This window comes from Echeneis naucrates, chromosome 10, assembly GCF_900963305.1.
Source record: "Echeneis naucrates chromosome 10, fEcheNa1.1, whole genome shotgun sequence".
Lineage (NCBI taxonomy): Eukaryota > Metazoa > Chordata > Actinopteri > Carangiformes > Echeneidae > Echeneis > Echeneis naucrates.
Genome location: NC_042520.1, coordinates 8,846,202 through 8,870,336, shown reverse-complemented (window position 1 = coordinate 8,870,336; position 24,135 = coordinate 8,846,202). Strand labels below are relative to the sequence as shown.

Below are 24,135 nucleotides of genomic sequence, written 5' to 3'. Positions count from 1 at the left end.
ACGGCTTTTAGATGCTGATCTTCCTGATACACGTTTCCATGACAGGCAGGAAGGCTCTTGATACCTGATTGATAACTGATCGACAGGAGTCAAGACTGGACAGATGGCAACAAACATCCTGTTTGCAGTCTTAGCTCTTGTGCTTGTCTGCAGACAGATCAAATCCACTCTTACAATTGACACTAAAGGAAAAGATAGGAAGGTAAGCCTGTTTTGTAAGGATGAATCTGCCCAAAACCTAAATCCTCTTCTTTGTCAGCTCATTCAGACGATGGAAAGAGCACTTCTGCTCCTGATTGTTCACAAGTTTTGAAAAACAAAATATTCTTCCTGTTATTTAAGCATATCACCTCACTTTCTTTCATTCTTGAGACTTTTTTTTTTTCATGTGGAAGTGAAGCAGGATGTCTCCCTACAGCATTTCAATAACACCAGCTAAGCGTCAGTCTGCCTGAATATGGTAACAGCATGGGATGGGAGACTGGAGGGGGATAGATTGCTACCTTCTAAAGGGATTGAGGGCTGCCCATGTGTCTGGCGGATCACTGGCTGATAGTAATGTAGCACAAAAGCCCAACATGCCACTAAATCCCTTGTCTGGGGCCACTGGTGTGTCATATCAAGTCCCCTTGGGCCTCTGTACTCTATGTGCCGGCATGGGACATCTCCTCTGCTCCATTTTCCACTTCATGTTCCGCCTCCATCACTAACCTGGAGCCAGTCTAATATGTTTCCTCAGACACTCAGTTCCCTCACCTGAATGATTCTCCTCTGTCTGCAAGGCAAAGTGAATGTGGCAGACCACAGTGACAAGGGAAACAAAAAGGGAAAATGCTCATATGCATGTTTCCATAAAAAGATGTATTTACAGTTTCTCTAATGCAGACACACAGAACCTTTTTATTTGCTCATACACATTGTTGTATGGACCTGAAAAGGAAGACCCATGACCTGATGCTGTTCTGATGATGAACTTTGTGGAAAGTAACTACTCTTTAAATAAAATTTTAATTTGCTCTGACCAGCTATCCAAAATATTTAATAGATATGTAAATATTATAAATAGTATTCTGTACAATAAAACGGGAAAGCATAAAGCCTTCATATTTTATGAGAACAATTATTTTTTTGCATTAAATGTAGAATTTATTTATCGAAATGTGTTTCGACTCAAAGTTTTGTTGCATGTATCGAGAGGTAGATTATTTACTTAGATTCTCAGAAAATGTAATCAATCAATCAAGTGAATACCAATATTTTGGCTTTTTTCTATTCAGTGATAGTTTTTTTTTTTTTACATTTCATCAGTTAGATGATTGCAAAAACTGTAATGTCAAACCCCTAACCTTAACTTCTTGAAGCGTTTAAAACATCAGGAAGAATCCCTAAACTATTGATTCTCCAGAACTGATTAAATCCTTGGCTCTGCAGACCAAAGCGCTCCTGTTCCCCAAAGCCCTCCTGTACAGTAACACTTCCTGTTCCTTCACATTAAACCAGTCATGAATACAGCGTTATACCATTACAAAAATCCCTTTAATGTATCTATAATTATTCTTTTTCTTGCTGGTTAGCAGAAATCATGATTGGAGTCTGGGTGTGGTTGTCTATGGTGTTCATGCATGAATTAACTGCGGGAAACTACAGCAAGCCAGAATGTGCAAGGAGACAGTCAATGTCATTGTCTCACAGCAGGATGGAAAGGTCAGGTGGAAGCGTGTTGGCAGGCACTCCTCGGGAAAGCATCATTATGATTGTTTGTGAGTTCAGTTCAAAGATAGGACTAGGTGTTCCAATCCGTTAAAACCATGTTGCCTGAGATAATGGGATCTTTACACTGATGGCTTCCAAGCCGTGGGTTGCAGGAGACGGTCTTCAGTTGAGTACAGAGTGCAGGCTTCACAGAGGTCATCAGGTGGGCACCCTCCTGCATCAGTGTTTCGATGATTAGTCTCCAATGTCTCCAGAGGGCTTGTTGGCACTGACTGGCGTCCCAGGTGTGCCCTTCTCTGCACTGGATCCACTGCTTGCCCAGCTGCTGCTGCTTTGGAGCCCAGACACTGTCTCGCCCCTCCATCTAGAGCCAGGGACTTGACTCTTCTGCAGCCCTAGAAAGGGAGTTGATGGCATGCTGCAGATCTTGACCTCGGCCTGATTGTTGATCTGACCACAAACCCTCTGCATCCATCTCAACTGGATAGACCTTGGTCTTCCATCCACGCATTTCTGAGTCCGCTGGACCAAAGCTTGACCTCAGGCCTGAGGTTTGTTGTGGCGATCTTGGTGGGGAAGCAGAGACGTTGGTCCAGGTCCACAAGCAGCCTCTATTAGGTGTTGTGCCAGTACTTCAGAATGGTATTGTGGGTGTAGGGTTGGATGTTGTAGGAGCTAGGGCATTGATGGCAGTTCTTTTAACCTCTAGGCTTGCCGCCAAACACCTCAACACCTGGTTGTGCTGGCAAGTGTTACGGCCTTATGACAAGCTTGTCTTCGTCCAACCAGGATATGTCTCAGGCTGGCTGGAGACATACAGGCTCCCTCTTGTTGGCAACCTGAATTTGATGCCAAATCATTGTTGCATGCTCCAGACACCCCGAAAAGCCTGGTATCCTTGCTTTCTGCACAGTAGTGTCAATGTACCCGTTCTTGTCAAGGTAGCCAACCAGTTTGTGAGCCAGTACACTGAAGAAAATATTTCCTTCAAAATTCCAAAGGCTGATGTGGCTGTGGTTGATAGTGGAGGAGATCTTCTTGAGGATAAACACCCCTCCTGCTCTCCTCCAGACTCTGGGTAAATCCTGTTTCTGCCACACCACTATCATTAACTGCCACAGGACTGTGGGGTTTCTTCCTGCTTGAACTTCACTCGACTGACTCGGCTTACTCCGTAAGAAGTAGTGGTCGATGCGAAATTCCTGTTCCTCTGCTTTCAAACACTTTGAAAGCTTTTTAACACTCTTACTGCCCTTGACCAGCAAGATCTCAAAGATTTATGTTGTCAACTGTATGTCTGGTCTAAAACATATGTTAGAGACTTCCATATATGGCATCAGTATTTATTATGTTACCATGCATCTGTATCAGTGCAGGTCTGTAACCACTTGATTTCAAAAGTAGTCTGATTGTAGATCAAATTTGCCTGATGCAGGGAAATAAGTAGCAAGATGAAGTCATAAAGGAGTAGCTAATGCAGATCAAACGCACCGTGTCTCTGCTGAGCTATTTCTTTACAAAACCATATATGGGTCATACTGTTTGGATGGTTATTCTCAGAATAATGTCATCATAGCTTCAGCTGTGCATATTCTCTTCTAGTACATGCAATTTTGTAATGTATTGTGCCATTAATTGATGGACTGTGGCCTGAATCAATAATTGTGAAGGATAAAATCCACATAATATTCTCGACGGTGCTAAAAGACAAATATGTAATAAATAAATACATGTGGTGTGTTTTTTTTTTTTTTTTTTTTTTTTTGTAGTTCAGGATCATGGAGGTGCTATTTTTTCTTGTTATGCTAACATTGAAACATGTCAGACCAGGTCAGTGAGCATCACTCAAAAACTGGGATAGATTAATTGTCACTGCTCAGCCATCTGTATACTATAGTTATTTTTAGAGAACATGATAAAAATGAGTGTAGTGACTGACTGAAATTTAATGTAGATATTGTTTTTATTTTGAGTTTTGTTTGATTCATAAATCTTCAGTTTGTGGCTTTTCTGAAGTTGTTCAACACTCATGCAGTACTATAACTGCTCTAGGTAGGCAAGTTTGACATCCTTCTTGAAATGTCACAGCAAGAATGTCACCTGTCAAATAGGAAATGGGAGATAACAAACAGATGGCAAACAAAAACTGGATCAGGGACTATCTAACATGAAGCAGCTACCAACAAACGGACATCATTCATGAAGCAGTGTTTGGAAATCCTTTAAATGGCTAACATTTTAGGAAGACTGTTTTTAATCAACTCCTTTTTCAGAACTATTTCTTCCTACTTTCGTATTTCCTCTACAGCTTTGGGGAACAAACAAAATACGTTGATGTATTAATCTGTATGTTGTAGTGGAACCACAAAGGTTTTCTAATTGTGACACTCACAAAAATATAGTGTGCCTATCTTTGTGATGGCCCCTGGTGTTATTCAGCAGCATTGATGAAAAAACAGGGCACTAATTTGAGGTCAAGCACCACACAAACATCACACTATCTCAGAATGACTGATGTTTACCAGGTCTATTTCCTGCTGCAGACCATATGCCCTTTCCTTTTGCCATTGATAAAATTGCCTACAGTGGAAGGGTTTCTAGCCCTGCAGATCCCTCACTAAGCTAAGTCAGACCCAGGCTGTGATGTCACAGCAAGCCCCAGCTGCCAGTGTTGTCCCTGGACTGTCCGTCCCATCGTAGCCCGTCTGAGCCTCTGGGTTAGCCAGACAGGGGCCAAGCAGGGAGGGGGATTAGTTCTTGCAGCTGCCTCGTTGTTGTTGTGAGTGCTGGTTACAACACTGTGATGTGATAAGCGACTTATGGATGTTACTGTTGCTTAGATTGAGGCTGTATCTCTATCCTTCTACATCTGCCCCCCTCACACTCACAAAATGCAGGAGAGGGGGAGCTTTCATCTCTGGGACTTTGATTCCCATGAATAGGCTGTGGCTGCTGTGTCTACTTAATTATTTATCTGACATTAATGAATCATGTACAGATCTTTCTTTGGTGGTGATAAGCAGATATAAATGGCACATTAGGCTCAGTGGGTTGTTGAGATGGGTTGAGAGATCCCAAAACTCAGGCATTTGGAACTAATTTGACCCCAATAAGTATGGTAGATAGCCGCGGGTTAAGGTGAAAAATGTCCAGAGTGATGACGCTGGACTTCGTATTCCCCTCACCTTTTGGGTTTACTTGTTTTATGGTACTTATTAGATGGAAATCTGCACACGTGAAAGAGGGATCTACACACATGAAGCACTTCTTCAGGAGTAATTCTTTTGCATATTTGTTGCAGATTTTTCTGTCAGTCTCTCGATTATGGTTTGGTTGCCATTTGTTTGTATATGTAGGATTAATTACAATATCCTGAAGGTAAATGCCCCTGCCCATCCCAGTATGTATATACTATATTATATACAGTGTTGAATGAATTGTATTTCAGTCTAGCTACGAGGCCACATGCCCTGTCAGCCGCACTTTGCCTAGCCCTCAACTCTTATAGGTTCATCAGTGATTGATTGGTATCTCAACAGTTAGAGATGAATCTGCCTGGACCTATATCTGGAAGAAAAAGCCTTTCTATGTTTTGATTTACCTCTAGATGGATTTTATACCCCCAGGGAGAGACTGATGAGCCTCTCTGATGGATCCTAAGGCTTAGTCATGGAGCCAGCTGAATCATTAGTGTGTAATCATAGACATAGTAAGTGCTGACCAAAAGAAGCTGTAAAATGCAGCCAGCTTGTGTCATGATATGTTTTATGATTTCCAACAAAAGCTGAGGTCACATTAGTAGTCAAAATAAGATGATGCTAAAATCTAAACAACTCTGTTTTCATTTGATCCTCTCATGTTAAACCAAGGATTAGTGCTTATTGTGTGACAATACAGAGCCAGTTCATCAAGCATAATTTCTTGTGCTTTATCATGTTCTTTTAAGAACAACAATATAATCAAAGGTAATACAATTGATTACAACTCTAAAATCAAGATAAATTCAAACAGATAAAAAAAAAAAGTTAAATGATTTGAGATTGTGAGTGTATTGCTCTTTTTTTTTTTTTTAAATACATTTTGATGTGTTGACTAGATGATTTTCGTTTGTAGGTCATGCCGTGCACAGGACATCCTGTTGAGGTGTATGGTTGAATAACACAGGATAGAAAAGAATACAAGTTTTTGTTTGATTGAGGTTGGAGTTTCCGGGATAAGGGTTAGTTGCAACTTAGAATGTTTTAGCCATGGAAAAGAAGACAGACAGGGGAAGACTGACATACCTTGGCTAATGCCAAGGCACACTGGGCCGAGTTTTTTCCATTGGGCAGCCTCTCCAAAGTACGTGCCCCCTTGTGATTATTGTTCCACTTGTCTCTCTGTTGGCTGACACAAGAAATAATCCTGACATCTGGCCTGCATCCAAACTCATTACGACACTTGGTGGCATTGATCCTACCCCCAGAGACTTCCCCTTAAGAGCTGTGTTCTTCTGCTCTTTACTCCTACTGAGCTTAACTTTACTCCTTGGAGCTGTTTCCTCTCTTCTCCTTCCATGCCTCTTGTATTGTTTTTATACAGCCAGTTAGTATGAGTAATATATGTGTGTCCATTAATAGATGAAAGGTGTTGTTATGAAGGCTATTATAACACAGATGAAAAATTATGTTCTCAGCTTTCTCCCCAACCAGTTTCTTGTTCTCTTTATTGGTGTCAGGGTAGTTGAGCCATGACACGCCTCCAGTTAATGAAATTAGTTCTGAGAAAATACAGCGTCCACCAGGGATTATTAAGAGCATTTCACAGTGAGATTTCAGTGGCAGTGGCTGGGGATGCCTTAAATGCTTCTTTGGGGGGATCTAGGAAAGGCTGTTTTTCATAATGGATCTACCTCCACCTTTCACTCCCAGCCTTTGACATTGGCCTGTCATGGTTGGTCTTGTGTGCAACTTTAAAATGTGGTTACAGATGCACCAGATTTCACTTGACAACAATTGTCCATTGTTGCCTTAGTTTTCAAACTTGACAGTACGTATATGCACTTTTTCCTGTTCATCATATTTAATTGAAATCGCAGAGTAGATGAGTCAGAGTTTCATTCTCTATCAACTCCTCAAGCCCAGGTGACTGCTCTCTGGCTCTAACCCTGTTCTTGCTTTTCTAATCCAATTTAAGCATTCGATACAGAGCTTTTAACTGGATCAGGTGTGTGAGAATAGCAGCTGTACTAAAAACCTGGAGATCATGCTGTGCTTGAAGAGCAAGACTAAAAATCAAACCTATTTTAAGAACAAAATTGGTTAAGTATTCTGGCTAAAAACTGGCTGTAGTCGGTCTTCCAAAGATAGCATAATAACCTATGTGGTATAGTTCTGAATTCATTGTTTATACTGTGGGCAGCACAGCGGCGTAGTGGTTAACACTGTAACCCCACAAGAAGAAGGTTGTGGGTTCGTTTCCCTGCCTGGGGCCTTTCTGGAGTTTGCATGTTCTCCCCATGTCTGTGTGTGTTTCCTCACATTGTCCGATGTCCCATGGTTAACTGGTGACTCTAAATTGTCCATAGAATGTGAATGTGAGACCTGTCCATGATGTACCCCGCCCCTCGCCCGGAACGCTGGCTGGGATTGGCTCCAGTACCCCCTGCAACCTGGAAATAGAAAGGCAGTAGAGATCAACAACCATTCACAGTTGCACTCATCCCTAAAGGCATTTTAAGTCACCATTTAACCTATATGTGCATGTTTTTGGACTATGGGTGGAAGCCAAAGCACCAGGAGGGAGAATATGTACATAGGAGTTCAATACCAAACCTTGCTGTGCTCTGGGGCAATTCCAATTTACCAGGTGGAATAGTCCACAATGTTAGCTAAGATTTTTAAAAATGTAGCAGTCTCTCCTAACCAATAGCAACCCATAGCCATTAGTTCTATATTTTATTGAGATTAGCATTATAAATCCTCAATCGAATAAATGTATGAAAAATAGCTACCAATCAAAAATGGTTGGATTAGGTTTTTTTTTTTTTCATGGGTAATACTGAACAGGCACAAGTGGCTAAAACACTTGAGGTTTTTTGCCATTATCTGCCTCTTAACTATGAATTTCTTATATATAAGTATTGCTGTGACAGCCACTGTTGTTCCCGCCATTACTTTACTTGTGTAAATTCAAATTAAGGAGAGCCAACAGGACCAAGTTCAGCAGCAGCAATAACAGCTGCAACTGGTGCATTGCAGCACCTGGCCTACCCCGGCACCCAGGCTCTTGCTGCGAGGGCTCATTCACAGTACAGAGACACAACATCAATCACAGTTGCTCAGCTCGCTCCTCTGGTCTGTTATTTTATGCAGGCCTTATGCTGCAATCAGCAGTTATTCCAGCCTCTTGTTTTCATTAGTCACTGTAAAAACTAATTCCTTGATAGCCAAAGCTTCATAAAGGTTTTGGTTATCTGGCTGTTTGCTGGTTCTACCCCTTGAGGTGCAGGCTTTTTCTTTATCGCACATCATTACTGGCATTTGTGTGAACAGTGCTTGAAAAAGAATCTCAATCACAAATGGGATTATGTTTCTTGCAGAAATCTGATGATCTACTGGACACTCCTGGGGGTCCAGTTAAAGTTAAAATGAAGACCAATACTGAACAAACAATGTTATCCACAGTCATATAACCCTATCCTCACAAAACCCAAACTTAGTGAAGCCTTAAAGTCTGTGTCCTCTGTTCACTCCCTGACCGTTACTCAGTGCTGTTACTGATTCCCAAACACGTCTCTTACCTACATAACCAGGTGAGCTCTTGGCTGGAAAATTGTTTAGTTGTACTAAGAAGTGGGAAGTTACTTCTTCTTTAAAAGTGACTTTATATCCTCAAGGTACTGCAGGATCAGTCTGGGAGCTTTTCAGCAATATTATAAGATGCTGTGGCAACAATGCCATCAAAATGCTTTTATTGAGTTTTTTTTTTTTTTTTTATATGTCTTTGATTTGTTTTATAATAATTTTTTAAGTCATGCATCTGTGAATCATCATCTGTCTTGTACTGTTGTACTGTTACTGTTGCTGTTTATACTTGGAAATGGGCTAAATTTAGAGCCCTAAATAGACCTATTTAAAATTCATTTCCATTCTTTATCCTATTATGTGTGGAAAATCTAAAGTCTGAATTGAAACAATGTTTGTGAAAAAATATTTCTTAAATTGATAACAGTGAATTCCAGGCGAATAAACACTTTCTTTATATATCACTCTTTTCTCTCACTATCTTTTTTCTGTGTGCAAATTTGAATCATTACTTATTTCACTCTCTACACCAGAAAACTGAACCTTGATTTCAAAGAATCAATAGATGACTGTCATATTGTGGACACCAAGGATCTATATCTGACCTTTACCTAAACGGTACATGTTATAATCACAGGTGTCAAGGGAGGTTTCCCTGCTTAGCACTCGCCATCTGTTTTATCTTCTGGTGCTTCCTGGATCCAGAGAACTTTTCATGCTAATCCAATAAACCTTTGGTGTCTTATATAACAGGCCTGGGATAGCCTACCAATGTTTTCCCTGATGACCGAATGACTACAGGGGGCCATCTTAATTTTAGACTTGGAGCACATGGTGAAGAGGCAAACGAAGGAGATTGTGTTTGGATGAAGGAATATTTTTCACTCACTCCCAGTATGACACTAAGCGGTTCATTATAATAACAAGAGCTATAATTTAATATTCAAGCTTTGTGTAACATGAGGTAGAAATAGTAAAGAGTAAAGGCAGAATAAGAAGTGAAACAAATAACAGAAAGTGTGACTTTGAAGACTGAGCAAGTTTTTTTTTACTTTGTTTCCAATTCGCTTGATATGTCTAGAAAGAACTACTGCAGGCAGGGGGGCGGGGCACAGGTTGCAACTAGGGTATATCCCATTGGTCTCCGGTTACACTGTGATTTGTTGTTGTTTTTGAGGTTTCGAGCTCCCAACTTCCCACCCTCCCACTCCCCTTGTGCCCGAGAGAAGTCCTCCTTTCCATTTTTAAACACCAGGATCTATAAGTAGTCATGGAAGCTATGCTACACTTACCCCTACTACTACTTCATGGTAGGGAATACTGTCCAGCATCTGAATTTCAAATGACATGAATGCAATTTGAGAGTCTTGGCTTACTGTTAACTGAAGAGTCATATAGTAGTTTTCTCTTGCCAGCGCAGAGGACACTAATCTAAATGTATCAGTTTAAACATGAGCACAGGGAGATTTGAACTTCAGGAGTCTTGGAGTTTATTATTTCTTGTCTCACAAAATTAATGATGACATAGTCACCAATGTCTGTGTTGATGTTTTGGCCTTAATTAATTGTAAAGTAGTGAAACGTTATAAATGGTTCATTCATAGTTTATATTCCTATAGTAAAGTTTTCAACATTATAATTTTAACCTCACCAAATCAGTTTCGTTGTACTTATGTAATAATCACTAAGAGTTTTTAATTTTGATGTATCATATATTCATCTCATTTGGTAAAACATTTGTTTTCGAGTTTGTCTATTTCCACTTTAGTTACCAGAGGTCAGTCTTAAACTTAATGTGATGAAACTCCAAACACCAGAATCAATTTGGCTTTCAGCCCTGGACTAATGATTATTTGAATTTTTTCATTTGAATTTTATCGGGACCCCATCAAATGAGGCCATCTTACTGGGACATAAGAGTCCTCCTGTACTGGAGTAAGCAACTTTGAACTACAGTGAGATAATCTTGGAATATCCCAAGACATCCTTTTTACATTATGCAGCACCTATCTCCTGCGTGCATAGAGTTCCTGTTAACTAGACTACCAGAGGTGGAAGGGCATCCCTCTGATGCTTGTAGGTTGTTACATAAAAAGACAAGGTAAGAGGCAGAAACACCTCTGTTGCCACACCTCTTGCTCCAGCCAACACAGTTCCATCCCACATTGCTGAATTAAGTGGGAGCAGAGCAGTTCGTCAGTTTTCTGGAGGCACTGAAACACCTGAGTGGCTTCTGTCAATTAAATGTTTTATTTAGAAGTTAGAGGAAAATTGAGTGATTAGATGAATGATGATGATGGCTATATGAAGATGAATGAGTCTTGTATGCCATTCTTTTATACATAAACATCAACAACATACATCCACATAAAATAGGGCTCAATTTTTATTGTTATTTTTATAATTTTATATCAACACAGTAATGTGGTGCTTTATTTAGAGGAGATCCAAGAATTCTTCACAAAATGAAATGGCTAGGTAAGGGTTTGGCATGTATACTACCTCTTGATTTTAGTTAATTGACACTCACACACTGCTGCAGCTGATCCACGCTAAGTTGTATCTACTGTTGCCAACAAGATGTCACTCTTAGGAAATTCTAAGCTTTTATTCAGTCCTGGAAAGTTTTCAGGAGCAGTTGTTGAAATAGGAGTGATAAAATGGTTTTAGTGATCAGACTATGGATTATTTACTGTACTCATTCTCACTCATATTCATGCACAATAAATCCAAATGAAATGCTGTGCTTAGTATTTCTATTATTATATATATATATATATATATAATGTTTTTTTTCCCCTCAAGTTGGCATTTTAGTGTGGAGGCAATGATAATAGATGTGTTGTCAGTGACACCTCTTTTGGCATTTTTGCCTTCCACCTCCTCACTTCATTAAGTCAAAACTCCTGACATCAGATTGCTCCTTTCCTGTGGCAAGTTAACATACATGCAATTACAAGTGTCTATAAGTGTAACCTGATATTAACTGTTTCACTCATACATTGTGCAGACCACCATATATGCAGTAAAATAAAACTGTTGCGTCAAAACACCTTTTGTTAAGACAGAGTTTTATTTATTTATTTTTTTTTTTGGTTTGTAAAATATCTTTTCTCCCATTCTGCAGGATATGAAAAGACAGAAGACACATCAGAAAAGACATCCTTAGCTGACCAAGAAGATGCCCGACTGATATACCTCAACCAGCCACAGTTCACAAAGTTTTGCAGCAATCGAGTCAGGTAAGGAGATTGTCTATTTGAGGGAATATTAATGAACAGTATGAACTGAGAGGTGTGTGGTTATAATCAAACAATATCAATGTCAATTGAATTCCATTAAGTTATTATCAGAGACGTTTCAGCATAGCTGCTTGTTGTCTTTTGGGTTTCTCACAGGCTCAAAATTGGGTAAATAGAAAGAGTAGATTTTTTCTACATAAACCTTTTGGACAAATGAACCCTGATAGAATTCATATTCCTTCTCCAGATGTAAAAAATTAATAATATAAAAAAAAAAAAAAAACTTTCTCATACATTAAGATGGAAAGAAAGTGTCAGTGTGGCCTCAGTGGTGTCTGGGACTGTATGGATAAAAAAACAATATCTGCCTCACTAAGCTGAGGAAGCAGCTAAATTAAAACAATTAAATAAAAAGACAACATAGTAAGATTATAGCTCTCTATAAGACGTCATTGTAGTCAGCAAGGTAAGGCTGGCCTGTATCACTACCAACCAACATTTCCAGTGTAGCTATGTAAATGAAAGATGCCACAAAATTTAAATTTAATCTTTGAGCTGGTTTGAAAATTCAAACACCAAGCTGTCATCTCTTAAGTATGTGGCTGGTAGTGTGACCTGCTATTTTTGAATTAGTAACCCAGGGGTTATCACTGCTTTTCTGGGTGACCTGCAGCATAACTTGCCACTTTACCTTTAACCTCACATTAACCTTTAGAGTTGAAAGCAAAACACTTCAATTAAAACCAGTCTTTGACTGTGTCAACCTGACGTAAGTCAGTACATTTTAACTTATCATTAAGAGCTACAAATTTTCCAACAACCAGAAACCTTTGAACTGTACACTTTTCTGTTGTGACTGTACCAAGGAAGACACACTTCCTTTGTGGCTTAAACTTCAGTTTCTCAGGAGACTTTCTACCTCTTGGCAGACACAATTGTACAGTGCAAGCAAGGGTAATGTGAAACAGTCTTAACGATGATACTGTCATGTTTTAGAAATAACAAGCACTTCAGAGTAATATCTATCTATTAATAATGTTTCTTGCTACTTTAACATGACTTTTGAAGACATGCTGTGCAGTGTTTTTCATGTAAAGAGCCACCACTTTTTTTGCAGCAGAGAAGTCTGCTTTACAGGTATAGCTATGACAGCACTCTTAACCATATGATATTTGATAAGTACCCGCAAGATTGGTATTAGCAATGGTGCATTAGCCCACATCTTCCAGTCTGGCCTATTTATCTTCTTGGAGGAGTTTGGTGCTTTTTAGCATTAAAGGTCAGGATTTTTGGGTCAAGCCATCCCCTGTCAAGGAGTATTATTGTTAGCATTCCTACTGCATGAACAGCTTAAGATGTGTATGGATGTATACAGAAGTTAGAAAAGAGTTATAAAAGAAAAAATGCCTGAAGAATGTAAGTGTGCCTACAGTTATGCTATTTGTCTAAATAGCTTCATGTACTGACATGATGAATAGATGCATACAGCTAGTAAAATTAGGGGTAATTATTGCAGAAGCTTTTAAAGTAATTTTAAAGGCATGTTTGAGACAGGAAATATTTTCATGATATATACAGGAGACAGAGTTGAAGGAGAGGGGCTTTAATGACATCGGCCCAACCAGGTGAATCACTGGGACGCCTCCTTCAGGCGGTTTGTTTCCTGAAAAGACCAAACTGAAAATAGTTTTTCATTATTTGGTGTCCTTTGGTGTCCTTAGGGTTAGGGTTACTGTATAATTAGTAAGGTGCTAACAAGGTGATATTGAGCTAATAATTATTTTGAAGTTATAGAGTTAGTAAATTATCATTTTTGCTTTTGCAATGAAGACATAGCATTATTAGCATTTTAGAGTACCAAATGGTTGATGATTTAATTATATAGCATCAGAGAAGTTTAATATGGCCTTTGCATTTGGGGAAAAAACACCAGGAGCAGTCAGCACCCAGCAGTGGGTGATCTGCCCCAACTTAAAATATTATGCTATTCACAGGTAGCTGAAATGTCTGTTGTTTAAAAGCAAAGTACAGAAATAAGGATGATAAAATGATCAAGATTATGTACTTTTTGGGATTCCTGAACTTTATGGATGGATCTGAATGTTGTCTCGTGTTTGATTTTTCATGCCTAATGAATACCTTTTTTGTAGCTGTGTTTGTTAGCCTGTATGTCCCACTGAATGTTATTAACATTCAGATTGATTGGCTTTTGATTTTAATAACATACAACTGATATTGACAAAACAGTTGTAATTATGCATAAATCTGCAGTAATGATGTGTTCATGAATTTAACCGAATTCTTGCAGCACATTTTTTCAGGTAAAAACTACAGCTGACACAGTGAGCACAACACCAGATTGGGTATTAATACCTTATCAAACAACTTTTGTTTCAAACAGTTGTTTCAGGGGTTTTAACTGGAAGTGCAGTATTTGAGTACTGAAGTACACGGCTTGTAGATCACTGATGACTTTTAGATAGCAAAGAGGTTCTGTTTGTTAATTTGGAATATTATTATTTACAATTTTCAGCCCTTTATCTCTCTAAAGGAAAGTCGTTCTCCTCCCTGTAGGTAATATGGATGAGCAATACGAGAGAGTTACAGTAAGTAGACAGTGTACTAGCTGCTAGTGGCTTTAGCTATAGCAAGAATGTTACTAAAAGTGACTAAAAGGAAATCAACACAGTTTTTATTTATGTAACAGTTAACACTCTAGTTTTTGAATTCTAAGTGTGGCCAAACGTTGGCCCCAGGCCTTGAAGGCAAAAGCTGCTCTAAAGATCTAATTCTTCCAAGAGGATTGCTTGCTGTTTCAAAGTGACCTGTGGAAATACCAATAGGCGCAAGGTCTGTGAATGGTCAATCTAATCTTTTAAGCGGACAGAAATCCCTCACAGCTTTCTGGCTTTCACTTGCTCTCATTCTCCCTCTGCGACATCACTACTTTCAGAACATGTAACTGCTCACATGCATGTGACGTGTGTTATAATGGATGGACACTGTTGGACTATTATATGTAAGGCTTGCTTTGAACAAGTTCATTCATCTGTACTAGTTTCTTGCAGATTGGATTGTAATGCAAAGGTGATTAATTCTGTGGTATACAGGAGAGGCTGTACAAGCTATTTTAACAAACCATGAAACACTGAAATGGAATGATTTGTCAAGGAAAACAAGGGACAGTTGAGATGTTCTGATAAACATGAACACATACCCATGACCCACATGCAAAGCACAGCACAAAGCCTTGTCTGGGTAGAACATTCTTATTTGGCCCACTCACATAAATGCATCAAGTACACATTTCTCTGTCATCCACTTACTGGGTGACATTCTCATTACAATGGCTTAATTTACTACTAAACTGTGCATAAGACACACACCACATGCCAAAGTTTAGCAATTGTTATTTGGCGAGTGTGCAGTGTTACAAGTACAGGTACAGGCACGCCTCTAAAAGACAGGAGGTGCTTCATCATCTGGAAAGGTAACTGGTCTGACCAGTTTTGTTAAAGTTACTTGTGTACGTTCTTTTATAAACAAACAAATGAGACAAGCAAATTATATTTAACCCCCTATCAGATAATATAGTCACTATGTAAAAAGTTAGGTTTGGACATAACATCCTCTTAGAAGCGGGAAGAATTAAATTTTATTTAAAATTACAACAGACTTGTGGATAGATTAAGGAAATGGTTTAATTACCTTATTGCTCTGAGAAAGGTTGGCAAAATTCTCTTTTTGGGGGGGTAAGATGTGATGTGATTGGGGGTTGTGGGGCAACTGGAGCCAATCCCAGCTCACATCACACACACCAATCCATAGAAGGGCCAATTTACGACATGCACACACACTCAGACCTATGGGCAATTTAGAGTGAACAATTAACCTAAATATGCATATCTTTGGATGATGGGAGGAAACTGGAGTACCCAGAGGCAACCCATGCAGGCATGGGAAGGGCCCTATGCCCTACACAGAAAGGCCCCAGGCCCAAACCTGTGACCTTCTTGTTGTGGGGTAACAGTGCTAACCACTATGCCAGTGTGCTCAACTCAAAGTTTGTTGGATATAAAGTTATTATTATTACTTATTGTGAATTATAGGAACAATAAAATATATTACAGTCAACAGTAAGAATTCTATCTTTTTGAATAAGAAAAGAAAAAACTGGTGATTCATGTTGTGTTGGGTGTCACTGATTTTAAAAGATATATGATTTCAACTCTGATGCCCCTCCTTGCTCATTTTTCAGCTCAAACATTTGCTAAATATCTGTAAAGCCTGTGTCTGCTGTAAAGCCTGTAAAAAATATCCACATAGATCCAAATCTTCTTGCTTGTCTTATGTTGGTCTTAAAAGTGATAGTATTGTTAAATAAAGAACTCTGTTGTCCCTCCTTTACCCCTTTCAGGCATCGCCATTTATGACCTCAGTTTTGAAATTATTGTTTATCTATGAAGGCCCTTGAGGATTATAGTTTGATAATCAAATAACCACCTGAAATGTGTATGAACAACTGATTTTCACAAGCTGACATATTTTGGTTCAAAACCAATCTACTTTTTATTTCTTCAAATTTTGGATTAGATATTTGAAAGTTTGAAAATGAATTGACTCAAATTGTCATGGGATATATTCAGGCCTGAACTCAAAATGACAATTTCAAATTTCACCTGACACCTGTTAGTCTTCTGTTGTAACATCTAGGAAAAGAAATTTCAGATGAGTTACTGGTTTTACATTCCTGAAATTGTAATGAGGGGAAATGTGTGGTTAACACACCCATATTATTTAGCTCAAATTTAAAGTTAAAAATTATTACCATCTAGTCTTTTATTACCGGTGACCAAGATTTTTTTCCCTGTCACTGAAATAACTACAGCAGCCTAAAAACTAGAGTTTGTTGAATGGAACAAAGCTGGTCCATTCTTGACCCTAGCTGTGACAGGGCTCTTCATCAGGCTCTTCTGTGAGGCTGGTTGTGCATTGTTTAGCTGTCAGAACAATGCCTTGCTCTTGCTCTTTTCACTCTGTCTTAGACAGCTCTACAGTACAAGGCAACCATGATGACATTGAATGTAAAAATCCTTTTTTTTTGTGCTTTGTGCTTGTGAACATGCTGAATGTGGAAAAATGCTGAAACCATATCTGTCAAATTAGATTTAGACTTACGAGACTAAAACAGAGGTATCACCAATATTAACTTCCATATGCTTCACTCTTTCAAATGAGTTGGAGGCTATACTCTGATATTCTGCTTGTACATGTGCGATGGCTTTAGTGAGCGCGTGAGCAAGCAAAGCACTGCCAGGGGCTTGGCATACATCATGGCATATATCCTCCCCAAAGTGGCTGTTCTGACTGGCCCTTTAATGCAGCTGTAAATCAGGCTGCTGGAGGTCCGATTGTGGGGCTGTTGGGGGGTCCACCACCCTCAGGATACACACCACCATCACCACCCAACCCACAAACCACATCACTGCAGCACGGGAAACATAGCTCACTCTTTACATCCCCCTCTGTCAGCTCCCTTCTCCCTCCTAATTAGTCTTTATGATCAATCCATCCACTGGTCTCTGCAGCTCATCAGTCTCACACAAACACAGGCATATCTGTATCTGTAGGAAAAAAACACTTAACACATTCAAACACACCTAAAAGGCTAGGTTAAATAATGCAGTATCTGATGACCTCCAGATTCATGTTTTATGCTTTTTTTTGTAATTTCAAAATGTGCCCAAGAAATTGTGAAAGCTAACTATTTTATTTGTCTTTCATGTCTTTGTCTCTTCCATCCTCCACCGCCTATCCCCTCTGATCTGATCTTCAGCACTGCCAAATACAATGTCCTCACCTTCCTTCCCCGGTTCCTCTATTCACAGTTCAGGAGGGCAGCCAATGCCTTCTTTCTCTTCATTGCACTCTTGCAGGTAAGACGTGGTGTGTTGCAATGTGACAAAGTTTCAAATACAAAGACAACTTCTGAATTACCTAGTAATATTAAATTGCTGTTCCTTTGTTCCCATTGCATTTTACTGTTTGCCATAACCTAGACACCATTTCTAAAGGTCGTATCTGTAATTTCACATGCATGCAGAGAAGTTGGCTCACACACAAACGTGCACACATACACACAGGACTTTATGCATCCTGATAATGAATAATACATGTAATACTACATGCGCCTCCTTTGAAGACAAACTAGATCTACCTGGAGGCTCAACACACTGTACTACAAATAAAATACCTTGGAAATGTATAGGCTGTTGTGGATTGCTCTCATTTGATCCATTATATTACAATTTTACTATAGTGCAGTGCAGAAACTACATTGCAAAATGGGCCAAATAATTGAAAGCCACATGTACAATAGAGGTGTTATGTAAAAATGTTGAACATTCAATTTGATAAACAAATAAGCTCCTCCAGGGCAGAGATTATCAGTGCCCTGATAATTTTTAAAATGACCCAATCCTGACGTCGAGTCAGGAGGCAGATGCACAGGTAGTGTCTAAGACAACACAGGAGAAAAAGGACAAAGAGAAACCATCAGGATCAAACAGACAGGCTAAGATCTTAGGGCCTGGAAAGCTAAGGCACATGTCACAAAGATAATCTGGCAGAGAGCATGTACAAACGGATCCAATATGTATACTAGGAAGATGATGAGCAGGTGAGCAGGCGGGAGAAGCTGGTCAGGTGATTCTGCCTGTTGGGAAGGGAGGTAGGTGGGAGTGGCAGTGTCTGAAATGACAGCAGAAGTAGAAGAGCTGTGTTGAGTGTATGAAAGGGTGAATGATCAGACTGAAACTTAAATCCATGAGAGGAAACGGTTATATGCAGTGGCCTTGAAAAGCAGCAAGCAACATTACCTGTCCTGTTGATTTTCTGACCTTGAATAAAACACTATTCAGATGAGGAAGAGAGAAGCTCTATTTCATTCATTTCCTTTCAGCAGTGCAACAGTGAATGTCTCCAGTGGCCCTGGCCTGGCTTTAATTACACTTGTATTTGACAGTTAATTTATAATAGTTGGATTGGCTTCCTTCTAAGTTGGGAGATTTATTTTTGACCTGAATTCATGAATGATGATTATTCCACAAACTGTGCGATAACAGTTGTAATTCTAAGGTCAGGTTACTAAAGCAAAGCGTGTTGACACTACTGTTGACGCTAATGACTGAATGTGTTTCTTTGATTAAAATATCGATGCTTCTCATTTTAAAACTATCTCGAATTCAAAAATGATCGAACAAGGCCATGTATCCAGGACTGGTCAAAAAAGGGTTTATAGCAAAGTGGCTCTCATCCTTTCAATGGGTACAGATGTGTAAAGCAGAATGATCATGTTTGGAGACACAGTAATTGATATTGAAATTGTGCAGTGTGATTTTGAAAAATATTTTTATTTTCTGAAGCGAAAAAAAGAATTTTCCTTACTGTGCCTTATGCAGCAAATCCCAGATGTGTCTCCCACTGGTCGCTGGACCACACTGGTGCCACTGCTCTTCATCCTGGTGGTGGCTGCTGTAAAGGAAATCATTGAGGACCTGGTAAGATTTTGGATTATAATTATAAAGACTTTAATTTTTCAGCTGGATAAACTAGAACATTTTAAATATTTAAATAAAATATCATATAACATATGGTAAAATAATACAATTCTAAAAAAGGCGGTTTGGAATATAATAAAACCAGGAAGAAAAATACTGTAAAAGGAGGGTGTTGAGAGGAAAACAATTCGGAAAATAATTATAATAAACATAGTCAAACATCTTAAAAGTAACACCACCCCAGAGCTCTCATTTGGCTTTTGTTTCATCTGACTGTATAGTATGTTCTCCCCGTGGAGAGGAGGTAGTGATGGTGATATGACCACAGCAGGATACACCTTGATATATAGACACTCCATTTCACAGAGACATACAGACACATGCAGATTGATTTTAGTGGTCTCTTTAGTGGTCTCTCCTTCTCGAGCCAGAGTCATCCCTCAACTCAACCTAGATGCTGAATGCTCATGGACAAAGGCAGTCAGTTTTAACTAAACAAAGCAACCTGTTTGCCCTCAAGCACATCTGAGCAGTTACACAGATGATTCAAAATAGACTGTGATTAATCCAGAATGTGAATTCTTGTCTGCTAAGTTAAAGGCTCTAAAACAGATTTATTCTTGTTCCCCAAGTTATCCACTCAAGTCAAGTGAGGGAATGTTGATTTCTACTGTATTGCAGTGACCCTGCAATGCGATCCTCTATGCAGGTCCCAGTGGACAGTTACTCTATACTATTAGCTTCTATCTTGTGCTGGAGGCACCAGCACAGCACCTTTTCCCCCAGGCTGCTGTGAAAAACATGCGAACAGAGTGGTGATGACTCTGTCTTTATTGCTGAAGGTCACCTGCAGACACGTCTGTTCCCTGTACTGCACTGTCCCTCTCATTTTGACCTGCCAGGGCAACATCGACCCCTAACTTCATGAATCATGCACTATGGAGACACACTGTACAGAAAGAGACTTACCTTGTTGCTGGCTGTCTCTGCTGCAGCACATTGTAGCTCTTTGTTCTGGGAACCCTAACTTTCACCAGAAAATTCAAATGCAAGACGACGAATCACAAGCTGCAGTGCATTTGAAAATAGAGTAACATGAATCTACTTTTGTGCGTAAACATCCATGGCCACTGCCCACTGTCTTATTTTTAGATTTTACTATTGAAACCGGGTTAATCAAGGTAACATTGCAAATGTGCTATTCTTTTATCATTTGCTGCTTTCACTATTTCCTCTACTATAGCTGAAGTATACAGAGACCTGATACTGCAGTCTTTATGCGTACCTTCTGTGCACTACTCGCTCTCCACTGCACTATGATTACACACATCATCTAAATATATCTGAATAAAGTGCATCTCCTTTCCTTCATGTTCAGAAGACAGGACAGAAAGAGCAACACACGCTGAAACAGATAATCAGCAAATCAGTTAAGGCCAAAATGTATTTATAAATGCAGTTGTACATGAATAGAAAAGCGTCCGAAAAGTAAGTATAGATAGGTAAGGTCTCTCCTATAAACTTTTCTGGACAGAGTGCACATGGGGAAAGGCATCATGTGACATGGATAACCTGTTCATTAAGCAGAGCAGGATGTTGCAGGGATGTTAAATCAATTTTGATTCAACTGGAGGCTGAAAAAAGAAAGGAGGGAGGGAGACATATGGGGTAGATGGCACAGAGAAAAACAGCGAGTATGAGAAACAGACACGTTGGATTATAAAATTGGAGAGAGATCGACCTCAAAGAGCAGATGCAACAACAGTGCAAAAGGTCCGAAGATTCTCAGTGATCCAGGTCATGATATTTCTGAGAGCTATACAAAAGAAACTGCTCAACGTTCTTCAGGACATTTCAACTGTCTGCCAAAAGGCTTTAAAATGTTTAGTAGCACTGTACACCTACAGGCTATGATTTGACTGGGTTATAATATTAGTAGCTAAGTGTTCTGCAGAGAAATCCAGCCAATGAGGATGAAAAACCCTCTCTTCTGTTAGCATGTATTGATGCAAGCCTTCAGCTTCAGCTGCTCTGGCTCCTTAGTGGACATCTAGAAGACCTTTTTTTTCCCTCCTCAATGTACAGTTAAGTCTATCAAATGTGCCAAATGATTTTGAAATTGATTTAAAAGCAGACCAAGTTTAAGTAGCTCTTCAAAGTAAAGAGATTATTAACCAGGATGCGAGTGGATATTTCCTCTCCTTGTTAATCAAGTACTGCACACATTGCTTTTAAGAGCAAGATTTTAAATCACAGTGATTATTTATGTGTGACGGACTCAGCAACACATGATTACTCAGCATGATGCTAGTTGACAGGCTGTCCCTTGGAATCAGCTGTTGAAGTCACAGTTGATTGCATGACTATTCAGCAGACAAGAAGGACATAAAGGGATTTAGTACTGCTGATTTGAATTTTGATGTGGCCTCAGAGAACACACTATATAAAGTTTGTTTAGCTTGTATGTGCTTATGTCAACCAGTGTAGTGTCTGTAATAATTAATTTATTTCATAAATCACTTCTTATACTTTTTCAAATCTTATTAAGCATGTTAAAAGCTAAACTGTAATCTGTAACCATCGACTGCAGCTGTTGTTGCTTAGAAGCTGAGGTACGTTAGTAGGATTTTGGATTTTCTTTAAGGACGCAGGCTAAAGATCCATATGCTGTCATGTTACTGTCAGCATTACTTAAAAGTCTAAAGAACTGACATGAGTCTATGCAAAAATTGTTTGGTCACAGTGAGAATATTCACAGCCTCAGTGCAGTCAGTGTAAAGGTGTTATCTTTCTTCAGCTTGTGAGCGCACACTCAAGGAGTGTTTCATCCTCTTGATTCAGTCCTACAGGCTCCTATGATAAAGTGACTGTTAATGTTTGTGCCCTTAGTTCTTATTTTTCCCTTATTTTATTTATAAGACTTAGCATTATTCAGTGTTGCATTTTGCTGCTTCAGGCTTATACCGCTCTTTTCTATTCCGGATTTTATTGTTACTCTACTTTTTAATTAGCATGTATCAGAGGATAATGTGTGTTGAGTGTGAATATTGTTCTCTTTTTCCTGATAGAAACGTCATAATGCTGACAGTGTTGTCAACAGAAAGGAATGTCAAGGTACTGAAAACAATTTCATCAGGAAACCAATATGTATTTTAATATTGTGTTTAGATTGTATTTAGATTTAAAAGGTTAAATGTTTTTGTATTGCAATCTAGTTAAAAACAATAATACCAGATTTCCTAAAATTTCTAATCACTCGTCTCTGTCTGTGCCCACCTTTTGTCTTTTGTCCTTTGTCTTTCTCTCTTCTCTAACTTTTCTTATCGCATTCATCATGGACAACAGTATTGAGAAATGGTGCCTGGGAAATTGTGCACTGGGAGAAGGTGTGTACACACAGTGTCACTTATTGTCAGTTCTACCAGTTCACATTTCATGCGGAGCAGAAAATACATCATTCCTCTACCAGCTCCACTGCCTATTGAGCTGTTGTCAAATAGAGAAATCTCACACATACTTTAAGTATGCATACATCCTCTGACCTCTCTAGAATCCAGCCACTAATTAATCCAGTGTTTCCATTTGGACGGTTATGACATGGTGGTGCTGGAGGATAAAGAGCAGCTTGTTTACTTCCCTCATAATATGGCTGGAGTGATTAAAATAACGATAGAGGGTGTGGACAAAAAACATCAGGTAGAGCAGAAATTAGGTGATTTTTATTGTTTGATCATTAATATTGCTTCCTAATCTTTTAGAAGATACATTCAGCATGTAGCCCTGCAAAACAGCTGAATGTCCCTTCCTGCTCACTGGTGTATAAGATAGGCAAGGGAAACAATTTATGATATTACGTTTGTGTTGATTTGTTTTTGTGAAGTCAAAAAACAGAAGGAGGTCTGTTGGTGTAACATAACCAGATAACCAGACAGGTAGATTGGAGGATGCACCAGTTATTCAAGTCAGATTTAACTTGAGACACAGTTTGCACCATAAAACCATCCTAAACTTAAACTAAAACACGTCTTGGAATGTCAAGGAGACTAAAAGGTGAAATTGAGGGTGTATGTATGGTCTGACTGATTGACTATTAAAGTGTCCTTTCTGAAGCAATGATATGTAACTAAGGTATCCACAGACAAAATGTTTAATTCAGGCATGGACTTGATTGCTGCAGGCTTTGAATCACTGTTACATGCTGCTTTGTGGAAGTCCTTTTCCTTCATAAACAAAAATCTTTTTTACAAAGCTGCAGTTTAAATAATTAATGTTACTTACATCTTCATCATTCATATTGTAAAAGTGGTGTCTTCACTAAATTTACATTTGTTTTCCCAGTTCCTTTTAGAAGTAACTCTTCCAGGACAGTTTTAATTTTTAATTTTTTTTTAAAAACTATTTGTCAAGTAATTTACTTTTTATTTTCTTACATTTTTTGAAATTGAAAATGTTAACAATTCATTGTAGCTGGTGAGTGTTCGTTTCTGCTGGGGGAATACACTTGCTATGCAAAGTTCAACAGTAAACTCGAGCTGTTTTTTCAGTATGTCTTCTCATTGTGTGTAATTTGTGTGCTTCACTGTATCACAATTTTGTATTTATACTTAACTGTTTTATGGGCATTGCACCGCAGTAAACACTTTATTTCTGCAGGTTGAAGTGGGTGATGTTATTAGAGTAAATGGCAGTGATTTCGTTCCTGCGGATGCTGTCATTTTATCGTCCAGGTATAGGAGTCAACCTTGCTGCCAGACTGTGGGGAATTTCTACTTTTTTTTTTTTTCCCCAGCTCCTACTAAAGAGGTGATGGGTAGATGATAAATAGACCTGTGGCTG

The 24,135-nt window shown here is 39.0% G+C and overlaps 1 protein-coding gene across 7 annotated transcripts in view; it reads left to right on the top strand.

Annotated features, from left to right (window-relative positions):
• atp8a1 (ATPase phospholipid transporting 8A1) overlaps positions 1-24,135 on the top strand; it is a 91,775-nt gene that overhangs the window by 3,886 nt on the left and 63,754 nt on the right. For 3 of the 7 annotated variants that reach the window (XM_029511774.1, XM_029511772.1, XM_029511770.1), the window contains exons 2-7: positions 11,626-11,740; positions 17,577-17,676; positions 19,201-19,299; positions 22,368-22,413; positions 22,645-22,685; positions 23,953-24,026. In XM_029511774.1, the coding sequence (XP_029367634.1) occupies positions 11,626-11,740; positions 17,577-17,676; positions 19,201-19,299; positions 22,368-22,413; positions 22,645-22,685; positions 23,953-24,026 (475 nt within the window). Of the gene's footprint in view, positions 1-11,625; positions 11,741-17,576; positions 17,677-19,200; positions 19,300-22,367; positions 22,414-22,644; positions 22,686-23,952; positions 24,027-24,135 lie in introns of those variants that run through there. The other 4 variants (XM_029511771.1, XM_029511773.1, XM_029511769.1 and 1 more) reach the window with 2 other exon arrangements.